General features: G+C 47.3%; 1 protein-coding gene across 7 annotated transcripts in view; it reads right to left on the bottom strand.

Moving 5' to 3' along the window:
* COG5 (component of oligomeric golgi complex 5) overlaps positions 1–23,219 on the bottom strand; it is a 414,164-nt gene that overhangs the window by 94,848 nt on the left and 296,097 nt on the right. For all 7 annotated transcript variants that reach the window (XM_073652205.1, XM_073652207.1, XM_073652206.1 and 4 more), the window contains one exon: positions 9,923–10,022. In XM_073652205.1, coding sequence (XP_073508306.1) covers positions 9,923–10,022 — 100 coding nt within the window. The remainder of the gene's footprint in view (positions 1–9,922; positions 10,023–23,219) is intronic.

Genomic DNA, 23,219 nt, shown 5'->3' with positions numbered 1-23,219 from the left:
TCGGGTTGTTTTGGACGCGGCGATACCAAATATGTGTACTTTTTCTGTTTTTGCATAAATATACGGATTTATTGGTTTAATATTTTATTTATTTATTTTGTGATTTTTTTTTTAACAATTTGAAAAAATTTTTTAGACTTTTTTTTACATTTTTACTTAGTCCTGTATGGGACATTAATTTTATTTTTCTAATCACTGTTCTCATGCAATGCAATAGACATGTATTGCATTGCATGAGAACTTTGCTGACAGTTTCACAGTCAGTGTCTCCTGCTAGACTTCAGCTGCTGGCTGAGTCTAGCAGGACACCATACATGGCAGATCCGTAGGCAGTCATGTGACCGCCGGCTACCATGAAAACGGCAGGTCCTGGAAGACATCAGGGGGCCGTCGGAGAGGTAAGTGGACGACCCCCTCTCCTCTCACTATCTTCTAAATGCCGTGATCACTATAGATCGCGGCATATAGAAGATAGCAAAGGGTTAACATCATTGGGACCTGATCCAATCAGGTCCCGATGATGTCCCCTGTCAGAGTTGTCGCTCTGCACCGCACCCACAGCACTTGCAGGACCCTGGGGGTCCTGAGGGCTGCGGGACCACCGACCTTTCATAAACGTCGGCGCTGCACAGAGCCCAGGCAGCGCCGACGTTTATGTACAGTAGGCGGTCGGGAAAAGGTTAAAGGGATTGATTAAAGGAGTTGTCCATTACTTTTTCCGATTCCTCCAATGTATTAACCCTGTGATTATAAGACTCTTTGTAATTACCTTTGGTAGACTTTATTGCATGTGAGCAGCGCTATCCTTGGCCACTCACAGGCATCACATGACCCCCGGCTGCAGCCGGCTCTGACATCCGCTGATGTCAAGTCAAGTCCCAGCTGCAGCCGGACGTGACTCAGTGCCACATTCCACAGTGGATTCTGGGCTGTGGGCAGGGTTACTAGGCGCGTCACACCCAGCATCCACCACGTACTTTCCCTCTCCTCATTCATTGGGAAAGCGTGCGTCACTGCTGTCATGCCTCACTTCACTTGACATCAGCAGGGGGTCACATGATGACTGTGAACGCCAAAGGATAGCGCAGCTCACAGGCAATAAAGACTACCAAAGGTAATTACAAAAAGTCTTATAATCACAGGGTTAATACATTGGGGCAATCTTAAAAAAAGTAGTGGACAACTTCTTTAACTTTGGGGACAATTTTTTATTTCACTTAAATGCATGTATTTTTGGATAAAAATATTTTTTTAAATTCGGATTAATGACAGATTTAGGTTTGTTTTACTTTTAAAGGCTCTTTTGTTTTCTGTACATTTAACTTTAATGTAGTCTTTGGTCATAAAGAGATAGAGTTACAAACCTTCCTTAAGACAGATTCTTAGGGTAAAAAAAAGTCCCCAAAAGGTTGCCAACCTCTTTAAATGGTCACATTCATTTAAACAAACAAGCTTATTAAATTGCAAGAGCAGCTACTATCAACAGTATAATGTCCCACATTTACCAAATATGTTGGCTTTTTGTGGGTTGTAAAACTGTTCTAAACTTATGGCCACTAGACATCTCCCTTCCTTGCAACTTGCTGCTCACTGTCTGTTGCCTAGACTGATCCATAAATAGTTACAGACAAGCAAGATGGATTACAGAAAGAGTGAGAATCTCCTTACAAGCCTGCTCCGCCTCATCTCCTTACAAGCCTGCTCCGCATCATCTCCTTACAAGCCTGCTCCGCATCATCTCCTTAGAAGCCTGCTCCGCCTCATCTCCTTACAAGCCTGCTCAGCCTCATCTCCTTACAAGCCTGCTCCGCCTTATCTCCTTACAAGCTTCCCTCCTTCTCTCCACCTGGAGGGATTTCCACTTGCCTCCTCATAGCAGATTAGGTCTTCTCTTCTCCCAGGCTTAATAGCAATACATAACTATCTCCCCATGTCTACTCCACTTGCCTACTTGTTTCTTGTAGCACTCATCAGCGGTGTAAATTCAAGCAACACATTGTGAGAATTAAGGGAAGGGAAGTTGGAGCTAGCCAGCATAGTAGACACCTCCTGCTCGTGAAAGAACTGCAAGAAGTGCTGTCAGAGGATCATACAGATGGGTGAGGCATAAGAACAATGAGGTGGCACAAAAAAGGGAAGAATAGCACAGATTATATACAGTGGGGAAAAAAGTATTTAGTCAGCCACCAATTGTGCAAGTTTTCCCACTTAAAAAGATGAGAAAGGCCTGTAATTGACATCATAGGTAGACCTCAACTATGAGAGACAAAATGAGAAAACTACCTCTTGAAGTTCATCAAGAGAATGCCAAGAGTGTGCAAAGCAGTCATCAAAGCAAAAGGTGGCTACTTTGAAGAACCTAGAATATAAGATGTAGCGCCGGCGTCCCTGCCCTCTGCTAGGCAGGGACGCTGTTCCCCTCACCTCTCTGCTCCGTGCCCGGCGTCCTCCTCCCGCTCTGCTGGCAGCGCGCGCTCCTTCCCGGCCACTGTGGTTAGGGCGCGCGCGCGCGCTCTCCCTCCCTCTTAAAGGGGCCGCGCGCGCCGTCCTAAGGAGTCCCCGGCCAATGGCCCGAGGACTTCACCATATATAAGGCACCTCCTCCAAAATGGAGGTGCCCGAGCAATGTTGTTGCACTGTTCACTACTCTGCTTCAGCCCTCAGGTCCCGTTGCCAGTTACTTGCCTGATTCCTGCCAGAGTCCTGCCAGTTTGCTGTCTGTTTCCTGCCTGATATTCCTGCTACCTGCTTGCTAGCCTGAGGTCCGACGGTCTGCCTTCCTACACCTGTCAGTCTGTCTATGGACCAGCTCGCCCGCTCACCTGGGAGCGCTCCTCTGCTACTTGCCTGCTAGTCTGCCTGGAGGCTCCGCCGTCACGTGCTGTGACCACCTGCTATTCCAGAGACTCTTGCCCGCTCACCTGGGAGCGCTCCTCCGTTACCTGCCTGCTTGCCTACCTGGAGGCTCCGCCGTCACGTGCTGTGACCACCTGCTATTCCAGAGACTCTCGCCCGCTCACCTGGGAGCGCTCATCTACTACCTGCCTGCTGGCCTGCCTGGAGGCTCCGCCGTCACGTGCTGTGACCACCTGCTATTCCAGAGACTCTTGCCCGCTCACCTGGGAGCACTCCTCCGCTACCTACCTGCCTGCCTACCCGGAGGCTCTGCCGTCACGTGCTGTGACCACCTGCTCTTCCAGAGACTCTCGCCTGCTCACCTGGGAGCACTCATCTGTCATCCGCCTGCTAGCCTACCTGGAGGCTCAGCCGTCACAGGTCGTACCTACCCTATACTCAGAGACTGTCCCGGTCACTTGCTGTGACCTCCTGCCCGTTCACCCAGAGACTGCCCCGGTCACTTGCTGTGACCTCCTGCCCGTTTACCCAGAGACTGCCCCGGTCACTTGCTGTGACCTCCTGCCCGTTCACCCAGAGACTGCCCCGGTCACTTGCCGTGACCTCCTGCCCGTTCACCCAGAGACTGTCCCGGTCACCTGCTGTGACTGCCTACCCGTCTTCCCTGGTCGCCACCCGCTCCCTTACAAGGACCGCCCCCTTGTATAGTAGCTCAGAGGTTCCGCCTACCAGACCCGTTACAGTTTGCTCGGGCCATGGAACCCGGTGGCACCCAAGCTCCCTCGCTCTCGGACCTCTGTCATGAACTGTCCCGTCAGAGGTCCCAACAGGAGTCCATCCTGGGTCACCTGCGGAATGTCAATTCTCGCCTGGACACTCTGACTGCTCCACCAGCAACCACCGCCAGTGCCATGACTCGCAACCCGGCAGCTCCGCTGCCCACCAATACCATGGTATCTTACCCCGGACCCCGGCTTTCTGCACCTCCTCGCTTCGGAGGCGACTCCGCCCAGGCTCGGGGCTTCATAAATCAGTGCACCCTGCACTTTGAACTATTGTCCCACCAGTTTAACTCCGACCGGGCCAAAATTGCCTTCATCATGTCCCATCTCACCGGGGAGGCCCTGGCCTGGCTAAATCCTCTATGGGAGAGAGGAGACCCCCTGGTGTCCGACTTGCCTGCCTTCCTCACGGCTTTCCGGAAAGTCTTCGACGAACCCGGACGGAAGACCTCATCCGCATCATCTCTGCTACGCCTCCGTCAGGGAAGTCTCACCGTGGGCCAATATGCCATACGGTTCCGTACCCTTGCCTCGGAGCTGGCCTGGGATAACGACGCTCTGGTATCCGTCTTCTGGGAGGGTCTGTCCGGCCATATTAAAGATGAACTTGCCGGACGGGACATTCCTACCACTCTCGATGACCTAATAACTCTTGCCACCCGGATTGACCTACGGTTCCAGGAGCGTGCCAAAGAGGTCACCCGTGAGAGGAGGTTTCCACGTCTAGCTCCTACTTTTCAGAAACCCATCACTCCTTCCGTCTCTCCTCAGGTACACTCTCCTGAGTCTATGCAGGTCGACCAGACCAAGATGGTCAAAACCCGTCAGGACTTACGCCGTGCCGAGGGGAGCTGCTTCTACTGTGGCAGTAAGGAGCACCGGATCCGTGCCTGCCCAGAGAGGTCGGGAAACGCCTGTGTCTAGGTTCGCTCAGAGAGGTCGACCTAGACAAGAATAAATCCTCTCCATCTCTGCTGCTGTCAGTTTCAATCGTCTGCGGGGAGAACTGTTATTTCGAACTAGCCCAACTGGACTCTGGAGCAGCCGGGAATCTTATTTCACAGTCTCTGGTAGAGAAATACCGCATCCCCACCAAACCTCTGGCTGTACCCTTGTCTGTTGCTGCCGTGGATGGGGGTCTCTTACCACGCCCCATCCAACTCATCACCGAATCCATTACTCTGCAGGTGGGAATGCTGCATTCTGAGAGTATCTCCTTTCATGTTCTGCCTGGACTCTCTCACGCCCTCTTGCTAGGTCTACCTTGGCTCCAGAGACATGCACCCGTGCTTGACTGGCAGACCGGAGAAGTCCTTCGCTGGGGACAGGACTGCCATAAGACCTGTCTGGTTCCCGTTCATCCCGTCCGTCCTTCTCCTACCCCAGCTAATCTACCTGGACTTCCGATTCCTTATTGGTCTTATGCTGATGTCTTTAATAAAAAGGAAGCAGAGACACTACCCCCTCATAGACCATACGACTGCCCTATCGACTTGTTACCCGGTACTACTCCTCCCCGTGGGCGTATTTATCCATTATCCGCTGCTGAGACCCGGTCGATGTCCGAATATATTGAGGAGAATCTGGCCAGGGGATTCATCCGGAAATCTACCTCCCCGGCGGGAGCAGGCTTCTTCTTCGTAAAAAAAAAGGACGGCTCTCTCCGTCCCTGTATAGACTATGGAGGCCTAAACCAGATCACGGTGAAGAATAAGTACCCCCTTCCGCTCATTCCGGAGTTATTTGATCGTCTGAGAGGGGCTAGAATCTTCACCAAACTGGACCTCCGTGGGGCGTACAACCTGGTTCGTATCCGTCAGGGGGATGAATGGAAGACGGCATTCAACACCCGGGACGGCCACTATGAATATCTGGTAATGCCCTTTGGTCTCTGTAACGCTCCTGCCGTCTTTCAAGAGTTGGTCAATGACATCTTCCGGGACCTTCTCTACTCCTGCGTAGTGGTGTACCTGGACGACATCTTGGTCTTCTCTCCGGATCTCCAGACTCACCGGAGGGACGTTCGTCAGGTCCTGCTCAGGCTCAGGCAGAATCACCTCTTCGCTAAATACGAGAAGTGCCTCTTTGAGCAGACCTCGCTTCCGTTTTTGGGCTACATTATTTCTCAGACCGGCCTACGAATGGATCCAGAGAAACTGTCTGCCATCGAGAAATGGCCTCAACCGGAGGGGTTGAAGGCCATTCAGCGGTTCCTGGGCTTCGCCAACTACTACCGCCTCTTCATACCACACTTCTCTTCCCGGACTGCCCCAATTTCCGCGCTCACCCGTAAGGGTACTAATCCCAAAGAGTGGCCGCCCGAAGCAGAGGAGGCCTTTCTTTCCTTAAAACAGGCCTTCTCTTCCGCCCCGGTGCTGCATCGCCCGGACGGCAACAAGCAGTTCTTCCTGGAAGTTGACGCCTCCTCCTCTGGAGCCGGAGCGGTACTTACTCAAAAATCATCTTCCGGGAGGATGGTAACTTGCGGCTTCTTCTCTAAACTCTTCTCCTCCTCAGAGCGCAATTATTCCATAGGAGACCGAGAGTTATTGGCCATCAAACTGGCATTGGAGGAGTGGCGTTACCTGCTCGAGGGGGCTCTTCACCCGGTAATAATTTACACTGACCACAAGAACTTGGCTTATCTCCAGCATGCCCAGAGACTTAACCCGCGCCAAGCCCGGTGGTCCTTGTTTTTTGCTCGCTTTGATTTTGTTCTTCATTTTCGCCCGGCTGACAAAAACGTCAAGGCGGACGCCTTGTCTCGATCCTTTCTGGTGTCTGATCTCGAGGAAGATCCGAAACACATCATCGATCCCGTCAGAGTAATGCAGGTGGCTCCCGTGAGTCTAAATCGTCTCCCTCCCGGAAAGACGTTCGTATCAGTACCTGATCGAGAGAAGATCCTTCACTGGGGTCACTCGTCTAAACTGGCTGGCCATGCCGGTCAGAAAAAGACCCTCCAGCTTATTACCCGGCACTACTGGTGGCCTACCCTGCACAAGGACGTAATAGACTTTGTTTCTGCCTGTGTGTCCTGCGCCCGCAACAAGGTTCCGAGACATCTGCCAGCCGGTCGCCTCCTTCCGCTCCCAGTACCTGCTGCCCCCTGGCAGCATATAGCAATGGACTTTATAACAGACCTCCCAGTCTCTGCCGGTTGTACGGTCATTTGGGTGGTCGCTGACCGCTTCTCCAAGATGGCTCATTTCGTTCCCCTGCCAGGCCTCCCGTCTGCACCCAAGCTAGCTAAAGACTTTATTCGTCACATCTTTCGTCTTCATGGCCTGCCCCTCCACATCGTGTCGGATCGTGGGGTACAGTTCACCTCACGCTTCTGGAGAGCCACTTGTAAACTGCTAGATGTCACCCTGGACTTCTCTTCCGCTTACCACCCACAGTCCAATGGTCAAGTGGAGCGGATCAATCAGAACCTGACCAGTTACCTCCGGCACTTCGTTAATGCCCATCATTCAGACTGGGTGGATCTCCTACCATGGGCCGAGTTCTCTTATAACAATCACGAGAGCGAATCCTCCTCCAAATCCCCGTTTTTTGTAGTCTTCGGTCAGCATCCTCGGATTCCTTTTCCTGTCTCCACCTCTGTGGACAACCCGGCTGCGGAATCTCTCGTTAGCAAATTTTCCTCCATTTGGGAGAGTACCCGATCCGCACTCCTTCAGTCGTCCGAACGGATGAAAAGACACGCTGACAAAACGCCTGGATCCTCCACAATTTCGTCCCGGAGATAAAGTCTGGCTCTCATCTAAATATGTCCGACTCAAGATACCTTCTTACAAGTTAGGGCCTCGGTTCATCGGTCCACTGGAGGTCATCAGTCAGATCAACCCGGTGGCCTATAAATTGAAACTCCCGGCCAACTTACGGATCCCTAACTCCTTCCATGTATCTCTCCTCAAACCTGTGGTACTTAACTCTTTTTCCAAGTCTACAGGTACGCCTCCTGCTCCGGTTTCTGCTGAGGACGAGTTTGAGGTAGAGAACATTCTTGCCACCAAAAGGGTAAGAGGAAAGACCTTTTTTCTAGTAGATTGGAAGGGGTTTGGTCCTGAGGAGAGAACTTGGGAGCCCCGGGAGAACATCCATGCCCCTCTTATCCTTGCTAAATTTCTGTCTGGCCTAAAAAAGGGGGGGCCTAAAGGGGGGGGGGTACTGTAGCGCCGGCGTCCCTGCCCTCTGCTAGGCAGGGACGCTGTTCCCCTCACCTCTCTGCTCCGTGCCCGGCGTCCTCCTCCCGCTCTGCTGGCAGCGCGCGCTCCTTCCCGGCCACTGTGCTTAGGGCGCGCGCGCTCTCCCTCCCTCTTAAAGGGGCCGCGCGCGCCGTCCTAAGGAGTCCCCGGCCAATGGCCGGAGGACTTCACCATATATAAGGCACCTCCTCCAAAATGGAGGTGCCCGAGCAATGTTGTTGCACTGTTCACTACTCTGCTTCAGCCCTCAGGTCCCGTTGCCAGTTACCTGCCTGATTCCTGCCAGAGTCCTGCCAGTTTGCTGTCTGTTTCCTGCCTGATATTCCTGCTACCTGCTTGCTAGCCTGAGGTCCGACGGTCTGCCTTCCTACACCTGTCAGTCTGTCTATGGACCAGCTCGCCCGCTCACCTGGGAGCGCTCCTCTGCTACTTGCCTGCTAGTCTGCCTGGAGGCTCTGCCGTCACGTGCTGTGACCACCTGCTATTCCAGAGACTCTTGCCCGCTCACCTGGGAGCGCTCCTCCGTTACCTGCCTGCTTGCCTACCTGGAGGCTCCGCCGTCACGTGCTGTGACCACCTGCTATTCCAGAGACTCTCGCCAGCTCACCTGGGAGCGCTCATCTACTACCTGCCTGCTAGCCTGCCTGGAGGCTCCGCCGTCACGTGCTGTGACCACCTGCTATTCCAGAGACTCTTGCCCGCTCACCTGGGAGCACTCCTCCGCTACCTACCTGCCTGCCTACCCGGAGGCTCTGCCGTCACGTGCTGTGACCACCTGCTCTTCCAGAGACTCTCGCCTGCTCACCTGGGAGCACTCATCTGTCATCCGCCTGCTAGCCTACCTGGAGGCTCAGCCGTCACAGGTCATACCTACCCTATACTCAGAGACTGTCCCGGTCACTTGCTGTGACCTCCTGCCCGTTCACCAAGAGACTGCCCCGGTCACTTGCTGTGACCTCCTGCCCGTTTACCCAGAGACTGCCCCGGTCACTTGCTGTGACCTCCTGCCCGTTCACCCAGAGACTGCCCCGGTCACTTGCCGTGACCTCCTGCCCGTTCACCCAGAGACTGTCCCGGTCACCTGCTGTGACTGCCTACCCGTCTTCCCTGGTCGCCACCCGCTCCCTTACAAGGACCGCCCCCTTGTATAGTAGCTCAGAGGTTCCGCCTACCAGACCCGTTACATAAGACATATTTTCAGTTGTTTCATACTTTTTTGTTAAGTATATAATTCCACATGTGTTAATTCATAGTTTTGATGCCTTCATTGTGAATGTACAATTTTCATAGTCATGAAAATACAGAAAAAAAATCTTTAAATGAGAAGGTGTGTCCAAACTTTTGGTCTGTACTGTACATGAAAGAATGAATGGGGCCATGTATTGTGAGATTTTGAGTGCAAACTTCCTTCAATCAGCAAGGGCATTGAAGATGAAACATGGCTGGGTCTTTCAGCATGACATTGATACCAAGCACACCGCCAGGGCAACGAAGGAGTGGCTTCGTAAGAAACATTTCAAGGTCCTGGAGTGACCTAGCCAGTCTCCTTATCTAAACCTTATAGAAAACCTTTGGAGGGAGTTGAAAGTCCGTGTTGCCCAGCGACAGCCCCAAAACATCACTGCTCTAGAGGAGATCTGCATGGAGGAATGGGCCAACATACCAGCAATAGTGTGAGCCAAACTTGTGAAGACTTACAGAAAACTTATGACCTCTGTCATTGCCAACAAAGGATATATAACAAAGTATAGAGATGAACTTATGTAATTGACCAAATACTTTTTTTCCACCAAAATTTGAAAAAAAATTCTTTCCAAATCAGACAATGTAATTTTCAGGATTCGTTTTCTCATATTGTCTCTCATAGTTGAAGTCTACCTATGATGTCAATTACAGGCCTCTCTCATCTTTTTAAGTGGTAGAACTTTCACAATTGGTGGCTGACTAAATACTTTTTTTCCCCACTGTATATAGGAATATGCATTTCTGTAAAATTAACAACCAAATTACAAGAAAACTTCAAGTGTTCATTAGCCACTCTATAACTCTGAATTAAAAAGTAAAATGACTTACAAGCTGTTCAGACTTGACACCAAAAAGCTGTATGGTCTTTGCAACATTTTTGGAGACAGCACTGCACAGATTTGGGTCCACAGCAGCCACGTTCATTTCACTGTAAAGTTACCACAAGATAAATAAAAAACTTTTAGTTTTAGAAAATTATCTTTCAAATTTTTCAAACTAACTTTCACAATGCCGAACAGAAGCTGGTCTTAGAGGATAACTTTACAGTCTTCACCAGTTTTTGTTGCCAACAATGCCTTTGTAACTGTTTGAATGCTAAACTGCAAAGATCGATTACACGCTACAGGGTGTTTTCAAAAAACAGTTCAGCAAACCCATTTTGGTGGAGGCGGAATGTGAAACATACAACAGGCTTGTACATGTGTACATGAGCATATGTGGCAGCACATCGAGGGAGCAATACTTTTAGGTGGGTATATCTCAACAATATTGCAACAAATGTCATATTTTTTTCTTTAAGATTCCATAAGAACATAAGAAAAACCATGGCATAAGAAAATCAGAACCATTGGTGGCACCTTGGAACTGTAACTTGTTCTATTCTCTTGAGTATTGACACCAGGATAAAAAGTCTCTGAAACTGATGGCGTCACAAAGGTGAGGTGTACAAAGAAAAATGTATGGGGCCTACTGTGAAACATGGCGGTGGCAGTGTCTTTATGTGGGGCTGCATGGATGCGCCTGGTGTTGGGGAGCTACATTTCACTGATGGTATCATGAATTCAGATATACTGCACTATATTGAAAGAGAAGATGTTACCATAACTCTGTGTCCATGGTAGACGTGTAATTTAAGGCCACTGTTGCATTTCTGAAGAACAAGGTGAAAATGATTCAGCGGCCATGTATGTCTCCTGATCTCAACCCAACCAAACGGCTATGGGGAATTCTGAAGAGACAAGTTGAGCATCACTCTACATCCTGTGTCCAGGCTCTAAAATAGGTTGTTCTTGAATAATGGAAAAAGATAGATGTTGTAATATGTCGCCAACTGGCTCATTCCATGCCTAAGAACACTTGGTGCGGTCCTTAAAAATCATGGAGGTCATACAAAATACTAGATGTAGTAGTTTTTTATTTGGGGTGCATTCATTTTTGCATCAACTAATTTGAAATAGACTGAAGATTTTGTAATGAAAGTTATATTATTAACCTTACTTTCATGTAAAAAATGTTCTATAAAACTCAGTCTTGTCAAAATATTGGCATGGTTCCCATGTTAGTGAGATGTTGATTAAAATCTTACTTTTCAAAGGGGTTGTACTCATTTATTCTAAGCACAAGACAAAAGTGCAATGATTTGGAGATCTCTTATAACCATATTTTATTCACCACAGAACATAGAACAAAGATCTGAAGTTGAAAGTTAGACATTTTCCATTTCATTTTAAAAAAATTAACTCATTCAGAAATTGATGGCAGTAACACATCTTAGAAAAGTTGGAACAGGACATGTCTACCATTGTGTAGCATCACCTCTTCTTTTTACAACAGTCTGTAAATGTCTGGGAAGTGAGGAGACCAATTGCTTGTGTATTGGGAGAGGAATGTTGTCCCATTCTTGTCTGATGTAGGGTTCTAGCTGCTCAACAATCCTGGGTCTTCTTTGCTGGATTTGTCATTTCATAATGCAGCAAATGTTTTCTATTGCTGAGCGGTCTTCATCACCCGAACTCTTCTTCTAAGGCATTCTGTTGCGATGGGTGCAGTATGTGATTTTGCCTTTTCTTGCTGAAATATACAAGGCCTTTCCTGAAATAGACATTGTCTAGATGGGAGCATATGTTGCTCTAAAAGCTCACTATAAGGCCACATGCACACTTTCAGTAATTAGTCAGTATTTTACATCAGTGTTTGTAAGCCAAAACCAGGAGAGGAACAAACTCCTGATTTTGGCTTACAAATACTGATGTAAAATACTGATCAAATATTGAACACGTGAACGTGGCTCAATGCTCAGCATTGATAGTGTCTTTCAAAATGTGTAAGCTGCTCATGCCAAAGGCACTTATGTAACCTCATATCATCAGAGATGGCCTTTCAACTGGGCGCTTATAACAAGTCTGAGTTGGAAGGACACAGTGTCTGTGGTTTCGATAAAGAATCTCACATTTTGATTCATCTGACCATAGAATCGTTTTCTATTTTACCTCAGTTCATTATAATTGAGCTTTGGCCTAGAGAAGATGGCAGCATTTCTGGATTGTGCTGATATATGACTTCTTTGCAAAACAGAGCTTTAACTTGCATTTGTAAATTGTACAGCAAACTGTGCACATCACAGGCAATGATTTCTGGAAGTATTCCTGAGCCCATACAGTGATTTGCATGATCAAATCATGCCTGTATTTAATGCATTGTTTCATGAGGGCACTTAGATCCCCAGCAGTTAATATTGACCATAGGCCTTGGCCTTTATGCACATGGATTTCTCCAGAATCTCTGAATCTTTTGATAATATTACGTACTGTAGATGAAGAGATATTCAATGCCTTTGCAGTTTTATACTGAGGAACATTTTCTTAAATTGTTCCACAATTTTTAGGCACAGCTGTTCACAGATTGGAGAACTTCTGACCATCTTTGCTTCTGAGAGACTCTGCCTTTCTAACATGCTCTTTTTACAGTCATGACTTAGTTAAAAAACAGTTGGAGGCTATGTGCCCACGATGCAGAAATGCTCTGGATTTTTCCTGAGTGTTTCTGCATCTCCCTGGCAGAAATAAACGCATGTGGATTGTACATGCGGTTTGTACATGCGTTTTTCCTGCCAGGGACATGCGGATGTGAAGCGTTCTTCACTTGCATTTCCGCATGCGGGTGTAAAGCGCTTTCCAAGCGATTTTAGCATCACTTGGAAAGTGCTTGACAACTTGGTCACACTATATAAATCCATGCAAACAGCATGTATTTATACAGTGTGACCCGAGAGAATGTAAAAAAATAAAAAATAAATCTATACTTCCCTTCCGATGGCCCCCGGTGTCTTGCTTCACTCGGTCCCGGCTGCCGGCAGATCGTGGTACACTGAAGGACCTGCCGACGTCAGCGTTGCGTGACCCGTCACATGCATGACTATGATGTCAACGCAGGTCCTCCAGTCCATCGCGATCTGCCGGAATGAGAGGAGGTGCGCACCGGGGGCCGCCAGAAGGTAAGTATATATTCATTTTTTATTTTATTCTTTTTTTTATTTACAGTTTTCTATGGTACCCAGGTCCAGAGGAGAGTCTCCTCTTCTCTAGACCAGGGTACCATCCGCACATTGAACGCATGTATTCCGAATGTGCTTATCTAGTGAAGCGGAATACATGCGTTCTAATGCAAGTCAATGGCGGCGAAAAAGCAGCACTTCCTCAAAATAATTGGTAGTGCAGCGTTTTTTTACGCAATGATAATCCGCAGCGGAAATTTCTGCAGCATGTGCACAGCACATGCGGTTTATCATTGGGGAACATGGCAGACCTTCTACCATGTGTTTTTTTAAGCATTTCTGCAGTTTTTGCCGCTGCGGAAACGCTTAAAAAACGCATCGTGGGCGCACAGCCGAAAGGTCAATTTTCATTAGTACTACTTACTTTTCCAGCCTTTTGTTAACACTGTCACAATTTCTTTCAGATGTGTTCCTGCCAGAGATTTTTAAATTGGGTAATTTTTTCAAAATTAAATGTAAAAGTGTCTTGCAACTATTTATATCTGTTCTATGTTCAAGAAGTTTATATGTTCTTCCCGTGTTTGCATGGGTTTCCTCAACATCATCGAATCTGTGTGGTATTACATGAAGACAAAATGATTTGTGCAAACCCACATCCAGAGAAGATCTGTGGTTAGTTCTCAAAAATATTTGCAACTTTGGTTGTGAACAGTTCATTCAAAAATGGTGTACAAGTGTACCTAGAGGGATGGAAGCTTTGACAAATGGTAGTCATACCAAATAATGATTTTATTTAGATTTCACTTTTCATTTTGTTAACTGACAAAAATAAACTACCGTATATTCCGGCGTATAAGACGACCTGGTGTATAAGACGACCCCCCTACTTTCCTGTTAAAATATAGAGTTTAGGATATATTCACCGTATAAGACTACCCCTTTTCCAACGCATACCAAACACCGGTAAAAATAAAAAAAAAACAGATTTGAATTTAACATGGTCCTTTTTTAATTTAAATTCTTATGACATGCAGGTATATAGCAGGAAAACTGTCACTCATAAACATATTAAAATAGGGGGGACCCCACGTCATTTTTTGGGGGGGTCCCCCATTCTAATAGCTAGTAAAGGCTAGGTATTCAGCTGGGGGCTGATATTAGTAGCCTGGGAAGCTCCGTGGGTATTACCCCCTTCCCAGACTTCAAACATCTGCCCCAGCCGTCTGCTTAACCTCCGCTAGAGACTATAATGATGGTGGATCCCACGCCAATTTTCTTTTTAAAAAATCCTTTATTTTAACACTAAATGACAATTGAGGGGTTAATAAAGATGCAGTCCCTAAATTATTATTAATTTTGTAATTAATTTTTCCCAAAAATGTTGACGTGGGCTTCGCCATATTTTTGTGTCCAGCCAGGTACAGCAGGCAGGAACGGGCTGCCGCCAACCACCAGCTGCCTATTTGTACCTGGCCAGACACAACAATATAGGGAAGCCCTTTTTTTTTTAATTATTTCATGAAATAATTAAAAAAAAAAGACGTAGGGCTTCGCCCTATTTTTGTGTCCAGCCAGGTACAACTAGGCAGCTGGGGGCTGGAATCTGCAGCGCAGGGAGACCCAAGCTTTCTGGGCCCCACCCGCTGCAAATTGCAGTCCGCAGCCACCCCGGAAAATGGCACGTTCATAGAAGCGCCATCTTCTGGCGCTGTACCCAACTCATCCAGGGCCCTGGTGCGGTGGCTCACTGGGTAATAAAGGGGTTAGGGCCAGCTTGGCATTATCAGCTGGCCCTAAGCCCGAAATTCATGGGGTCACGCCAATATTAGACATGACCACCATGAATTTCTAGTAAAGTAATTAAAAAAAACACAACACCCAGAATAAAGTCCTTTAATTGAAATAAAGACACAATTTTTTAATGTTCTAAATTAAACCATACTTACCATCACGCCCATTCCAGCTGAAGCCAACAATCTCCTGCAATAAAAGTAAAATAATAAAGCAACCTCATCCTTACCTTTCCATGGTTCCCAGGACCGGTCCAGCTCTGCTACATTCACATGACAGGCTGCACCGCAGCAGAACGCTGCCGTTCAGCTTGCCATGCGGCAGACACTGAGAAGCGTAGGCATGCTTGTGCTCCTCAGTGTCTGACTGTGACGGCATCCAGATGAGCCGAGATCATGTCCAATGAACTCGGCTCACCTCATGCACGTCACTGACAGCGTGGGAAAATTCTCCTGCTCCCCGCATGCGCAGTAGAAGTTTCCCACGCTGTCAGTGACGGACGTCCAGGAGGTGAGCTGAGTTCATTGTCGGCTCATCTGGATGCCGTCACAGCCAGACACTGCAGAGCGCAAGCATGCCTGCGCTTCTCAGTGTCTGCGGGATGACAGGCTGGATGGCGGCGTTCTGCTGCGGTCCAGCCTGTCATCTCGATGTAGCAGAGCTGAAGCTGTCGTGGGAACCATGGAAAGGTAAGGATGATGTTGGTTTATTATTTTTCTTTTATTGCAGGAGATCGTTGGCTTCAACTGGAATGGGCGTGATGGTAAGTATGGTTTAATTTAGAACAATAAAGAATTGTGTCTTTATTTCAATTAAAGGACTTTATTCTGGGTGTTTGTGTTTTTTTTAACTTTTACTATGGGGTTAGTAATGGGGGTGTCTTATAGACGCCTCTCCATTACTAACCTGGGCTTGATGTCAGCTGGCATTATAAGCTGACATCAACCCCAACCCTATTACCCCCTGCCACCGCACCAGGGCAGCGTGGAAGAGCGAGGCTAAGTGCCAGAATTGGCGCATCCTATGGATGCGCCATTTCTGGGGCGGCTGACGGCTGGTGTTTCTAGCCTGGGAGGGGGCCAATATTCATGGCTCCCTTCCTGGGCTATTAATATCAGCCCCCAGCTGTCTGCCTAGCCTTTGCTAGCTATTAAATTAGGGGGGACCCCACGTCATTTTTTTTGGGGGGTCCCCCATTTTAATAGCTAGTAAAGGCTAGGTATTCAGCTGGGGGCTGATATTAGTAGCCTGGGAAGCTCCGTGGGTATTACCCCCTTCCCAGGCTTCAAACATCTGCCCCAGCTGTCTGCTTAACCTCCGCTAGAGCCTAAAATTAAGGGGAACCCCACGCCAATTTTTTTTTAAATAAATCCTTTATTTTAACACTAGATGACAAGTACAGTAACCAACACTATCACTGTACTTCATATATATGTGACTGACATGTTTCTATCTATCTAATCTATGTGTGAAGCTCTATTCTGTCTGTTATAAATTGTCGGGTACCGCTGCTGAATTGCCGGCCGGCTTTTTTAAAGAGACGGTGCATGAAAACACTATTATTTGTTTTAATAAATCCTTTACACTAAATGACAAGTACAGTAAGCAATACTGTCACTGTACTTCATATATATGTGACTGACATGTTTCTATCTATCTAATCTATGTGTGAAGCTCTATTCTTTCTATTCTAAATTGTCGGGTGCCGGCTTATGCCGCTGCTGAATTGCCGGCTTTTCATATATTGTCACAGAAGCGATGCGAACTTCCCTGCTCCGGACACAGCGCAGCGCTTCTGTGACAAGTGAAAGCTGTCGGCACAGAAGCCCTGCGCTGTGTCCGGAGCTGGGAATACGCAGCGATGTGTCAGTTTCAGCACAGAAGCGCTGACTGTCTGGACCTACCGCCGCCGTATTTTAACTCCCTCCACCTTATATTAACTCCGACATGGCAGGGATACGGCCACGGCAGCTTATTAACACCCCCAGAGTATCCCCGCATGTCAATTTCTGAAAGTTCAAAAGCATTACCGGCGTATAAGACGACCCCAGACTAGACAGAAGATTTTTCAGTCTTCAAAAGTCGTCTTATACGCCGGAATATACGGTATTAACATTTCCATTTTTTATACTATTTTTACAGTGCAGCATGGTGGCTCAGTGGTTAGCACTGTTGCTTTGCAGCGCTGGGGTCCTGGGTACAAATCCCACCAAGAACAACATCTGCAAGGAGTTTGTATGTTCTCCCTGTGTTTGTGTGGGTTTCCTCCGGGTACTCTAGATTCCTCCCACACTCCAAAGACATACTGATAGGGAATTTAAATTGTGAACCACAATGGGAACAAAGATGTTAATGTCTATAAAGCGCTGTGAAATATGATATAATATAAGCGAGCACAATAAATAAATAAATACTCTGCAGCATTTTTCTACACCCACCTACAACTTTTATACAATACTGTGTATATACATACAGTATACCACACACACACACACACACACACACACACACAATGCTCAAGTTTTTTATACAGTTTTCAAAGACAAATCCCAGAATGAATCAGTAGTAGAAGATGCAACCTTAAAAATGGAGAATTATATAGTGAGTTTCTCTATGTCTACACTAAACTAGTTTGCATTTTATGAAGAATGCAGAAAAATATCTGAATAAACCAATCTCTGCCTTGTAATGTCATGCATTGATGCTCAGTTTTATATTAGTGAATTCAAGAGTGCAAACAACGGATTTTTGGGGTTTTACAGGTTTTAGCTCAAATTTGTCTGCAGGATATTTACTATAATCCATCTTTCTCTCTGTTTGGATTTAGCACAGTAAGTAGTAGTTTTCAGGCAGGGATTACCCAAAACAGTTGCAAGATAAATAACATGGACAGTTCGCTAGGCATAAAATCATACGGCCACTGCACAGTATATTTATAGTGTTTGCCAGTAAGCAGTGCATCTGTACTGTAATACATATAGCATACATGTAGACCTAGCTGTACAATGCTTATATCATATACTTGGCCTTAAAGGGGTTGTCCGGTCCAAAATGTTAAGTCTGCAGTCACTTATTGTATCTGCAGACTTATGAATCCTCCAGCGCAGGCACTGGGCACTGCGCACGCCGGTTTCTAAGCTGGGACCGGAGGGTATGCGTTCTACATACTCCCGACCAAAGCTTGTCCAGTGAGCAAGGCCGCGCCCCAACAAGAGACGCGGCCGACCAGTGGGTGTGGCCAACTAGAGGGAGAGACCTCGCTCCATACAAATGTATGGAGCGAGGCCACGCCCACTGGACTGTCTCTGCCCAGGAGTATGTATAATGCATACATACCCTCCAGTCTCGGTTCAGAAACCGGCAAATCCTCACAGAGCAAAGTACATTTTAATCAATAGATTTTGGAACAATAACAGACAACTGGATGTGGAAAATTAATGAAAAAAACAGCCAGCTGTGATCCCCTGCTGTAATGGCTGTATACTCTTTTGCTTCCTCCCCTGCCCAGGAGATGTGGTATGATCAGACCATGTCCCTGCACAGTCAGACACAGCCATTACACAGTACACAGCAGGGGCACATTTATAAGATTATCTCAGCACAGGAACATTTTTTTTTGACACATCCAATTGTGGAACTTATTTTTATTCCAAGATCTATTAATTAAAATGCACTTTGTGAGAAGACCCCCTTAAAGGGGTTAGGGCAATTTTGGCACCTGTATCAGTTTATTGTTGTACAACCCCTTTAAGGTCACAGCTATTTTTAGTTTTTTGCTCTTTCCCTCTTTCAAGAGCTAGATTTTTTTTTAATTTCCTTATCAATTTTTTTTTCATAAATTTTTCTTACAGGATGAGTTGTTGATTCGAACAACACCATTCCCTTTACCAAACAATGTACTGGAAAGCAGTGAAAAAAAAAATCAAGTGGGGTGAAATGGTGAGAAAAATGCAATTCTTTTTTATTTTTCGTGTTCATTCTGTTGTGAAAATGACCTTAAAATATAATTCTTTATGGTAGTATGATCATGGTAAAACCAAACATGCATTGGTTTTGTTGATTTACGGTAATTTATTTTTTATTTATTAAAGTGGTGGAAAGAAATGCAGATATTTGCAAAAAAATTTTTGTGTTTGGGTCTCCATTTCCGAGGCCAGTGACATTTTTATTTTTCCATCCATTAAGCTGTGTGGGAGCTTGATACCAATTTGGGGTACAATGTTATGGTTACTATTGCATTTTTTTTTAGGGAGGGGTGGTGACTGAAAAAAACTAAATTCTGTTGTTTTGATTTTTTTCTTGTAACAGCTTTTATCATATTGGTTAATTACTTTTATGTTTTGAAAGACCAGACTTTTACGGATGCAACAATATCAAATAGGCTTTAATTATATAAAAAAAAAAAATTATTTATATTTTTTGAAACATGGTTATTATTTTACTTTAGTTTTTAGTCCACGTAGGCCTAAAATACTATGGTATTGCTTATACAATACTAGATGGTGGCCCGATTCTAACGCATCGGGTATTCTAGAATAGGTATGCGGCTGACCGGGCGCAATCAGCAGAGCTTTGTTTAAATTTGCCGCCAAAATCGCTGATTGGTCGCGGCCGGCCACCGCGACCAATCAGCAAAACGGTATTTAAATTTTGCGGCAATATCGGTGATTGGTCGCGGGTGGCGGCCGCGACCAATCAGCAAACTGTGTTAGTGAGGACCGGAGAGCGTGTTTAAATTTGGCGATAAAATCGCTGATTACTTGCGACCGCGACCAATCAGCAGAGCGGTGTTTAAATTTGGCGCCAATATCGCTGATTGGTCACAGCTGGCGGTCGCGACGAATCAGCAGAGCGGTGTTTCAATTTGGCGCCAATATCGCTGATTGGTCGCGGTCAGCCGCGACCAATCAGCAGAGCGTTATTGAAATTTGGCGCCAATCTCGCTGATTGGTCGCGGTCGGCTGGCGGCCGCAACCAATAAGCAGAGTGTTGTTGAAATTTGGCGCTAATCTCGCTGATTGGTCGTGGCTGGCATCCGCGACCAATCAGCGAGATTAGCGCCAAATTTCAACAACACTCTGGTCGCGGCTGGCGGCCGCAACCAATAAGCAATCAGCGAGATTGGCGCCAAATTTGAACAACGCTCTGCTGATTGGTCGCGGCTGACCGCGACCAATCAGCGATATTAGCGCCAAATTTAAACAACGCTCTGCTGATTGGTCGCGGCCGCCAGCCGACGGCAACCAATCAGCGAGATTGGCGCCAAATTTAAACAACGCTCTGCTGATTGGGTGCTGCCGCCAGCCGACCGCGACCAATCAGCGATATTAGCACCAAATTTAAACAACGCTCTGCTGATTGGTCGCGGCCGCCAGCCAACCGCGACCAATCAGCGATATTAGCGCCAAATTTAAACAACGCTCTGCTGATTGGTCGCGGCCGGCGACCACGACCAATCAGCGATATTGCCACCAAATTTAAACACCCCTCTGCTGATTAGTCGCGGTTGCCGGTCGCGACCAATCAGCGATATTGGCGCCAAATTTAAACACCCCTCTGCTGATTGGTCGCGGATGCCAGCCACGACCAATCAGCAGAGCGTTATTGAAATTTGGCGCCAATCTCTCTGATTGGTCGCAGCTAGCGGCCGCGACCAATCAGCAGAGCGGTGTTTAAATTTGGCACCAAAATCGCGGCGTTTAAATTTTCAGCCCATATCGCTGATTGGTCGCAGGCGTCGACCGCGACCAATCAGCGTCGTATTAGTGAGGACTGGGGAGTGTCGCTGCTTGAGCGGCTTCTTGTAAAAACTTGTAAAAAACTCATGAAAGAATAAAGTTACGTTAAAACCAAGCACACCATTGTTTTTCTTATGAAATTCTCAATAAGTTTGATGTGTCACATGACCCTCTTCCCATTGAAAAAAATAAAGTTGGATCCAAAATGGCTGACTCAAAATGGCCACCATGGTCATCACTAGTGATGAGCGAGCATGCTCGCCACTGCTCGGTACTCGCCCGAGCATCTCAGTACTCGAGATGCTCGGAGCTCGCTGAGTACTTTCAAGATGCTCGGGCAGGAGCTCGGGTCCCCGTCCTGCATGTTTGGCGCTATTTAGAGCACCAATCATGCAGGGATTGTCTGCCACTCACTGTAATGTCACAGCCATGGTGGATGTGGCATTACAGTGATTGCCCAAATCGATGGGAACAGTGCTCACAAACATGAAAAGCCGGCAATTCATCAGCGGCATTCACCGATACCCGACAATTTAGAACAGAAAGAATAAAGCATCACACATCGATTAGATAGATAGAAACATGTCAGTCACATATATAATAAGTACAGTGACAGTGTTAGTTACTGTACTTGTCATTTAGTGTTAAAATAAAGGATTTATTAAAAAAAAAAATTTGGCGTAGGGGTCCCCGTAATTTTAGTCTCTAGCGGAGGTTAAGCAGACGGCTGGGGCAGATGTTTGAAGCCTGGGAAGGGGGTAATACTGTTCTAAATTGTCGGGTACCGGTGAATGCCGCTGATGAATTGCCGGCCGGCTTTTTTAAAGAGACGGGTGCATGAAAATAGGAGGGTACTAGTGTGTTACAAGTGCCCTGCTATGTTTTTCATGCACCCTCCTATATACCCTGCCTGCCTGTTTGCCTGCCTGACGTTTAATTGAGTACTGTTCCCATCGATTTGGGCAATTTTTGACCTTCTGCAGACCGCCGGGGGGGACCGCCAGAAAAATGTTTCCCATAGACTTACATTGGGCTCGTTGCTTGGGTCGAGCACCCGAGTATTCCAATGTGCTCGACCCGAGCTTCGAGCACCCGAGCATTTTAGTGCTCGCTCATCACCCATCTGGAAAGGTTTTCCCCCTCCCATATACTAATGTGCCACAAACAGGAAGTTGATATCACCAATAGTGTTGAGCCACCCCCGTAGTGTTCGAGTTCGGTTCGGTTCGTCGAACACCCGTGTGTTCGCCGAACTGTTCGTCGAACACCTTCGAACACCGTTAAAACCAATGGCAGGCCAACAAAAACACATAGAAACACATAGAAAACACCTTCAAAGGTGTCCAAAAGCTGACAAACTGCTCTGAAGACACAACTAACACATGGAAAAGTGACAAGTACATATAGTCATGCGAAAAGAAAAGAGGTGGAGGAGTAAAAGGAGGGGGAGACACAGATATAGGCATGTCATGCCCTTCTAAAATCCAAAAAGTGAGAAGCCGACACGTTCAGTCCGCTCCTGCCCGTGCCACCTCCGTGTCGCCGGGTTTGTGCCAGAGCCGCGGTGAACCCTGACGGCCAGCCCCCCTCTCCCAATACTGGTGCCTGTCCGCTGGTGGGTCGAGCGAGCCCCCCTGTGGTGGAGGCAGCTCTAAGCTTTTTAATTTAAATTGTCTCTCTAATTTGAATGAATACACTTTAAATCCATTTACAAGGATCTATTGGAGGGCAAGTCTCATGCCAGCAGCCGCGTAATTCCAGCTCCAGTAGCGTCCACTAAAGCTGCTGCAGTTAAAAAGCTTTTATAAGGATCGAGCTCGGCTGTCCACCGCAAGGCATCCTACTGCCAGTCCCAGCCCCTATGCCTTGGGGTGCCTCCTGATGCTCTTCACTGAGTATCCCGTGGTCCCGAAGCATTTCCTTTGAAAAAATTAAGTGTCAAAACTACAGGTGGTGTAGCTCGCTTAACAGCCGGGATAATCCGCTGACTAGCAGACACTGCTACTAGGCACAAAGTATTTCCTGGGCTAGATGCAGTTAAAAATTTGTAATTAGATACTCTCGCTGGATGCTGAGAAAGCATTCCATAGAGTCTCCTGGCACGCCATATATGATTCTCTTAAAAAGCTTGGGGTAGGGGTCTAGGGGACCCTTTTATAGCCAAAATCACGGCCCTGTATCGCAATACGTCACCTAGGCTGAAGATAAATGGAACTGTAGCACCCTGAGGGCTCGGTTGCTACAGAGGTATTGCACCTCACCCAGAGGTGTGATATCTCACTCTCAGGTAAGGATGGAGTGTGGATCAGGACCCGACACCTGCATGCATTACACCACATTGCCGTGGGGCAGGGCGACCAATATGCCCCTGAGATGGGCACGACAGTCCCTGTCCCTGGCTGGAGTGGGGGGAGGGAACACTGAGGAAGGGGAACCCTGTAGTGCAGGAGCAGGGAGGAAGCAGTTCCTGGGTGCATTGAGAAGGGAGTATAAAAGGTGGGCACCATCTTAGTTCAGTGCAGAGAAGTCTGAGCAGAAGTGGCAGGGAGCAGGGGCTCTGCATGAGCTCTGCTCCGGAGGCGGGCCTAGTAACAGAGGCCCA

This window comes from Phyllobates terribilis, unplaced genomic scaffold (assembly GCF_046119375.1).
Source record: "Phyllobates terribilis strain yellow unplaced genomic scaffold, ASM4611937v1 Scaffold_11__3_contigs__length_659146591, whole genome shotgun sequence".
In the NCBI taxonomy this organism is placed as follows: Eukaryota; Metazoa; Chordata; class Amphibia; order Anura; family Dendrobatidae; genus Phyllobates; species Phyllobates terribilis.
Note: the sequence above shows the minus strand (reverse complement) of the source record. Positions and strands in the feature narration are given on the sequence as shown.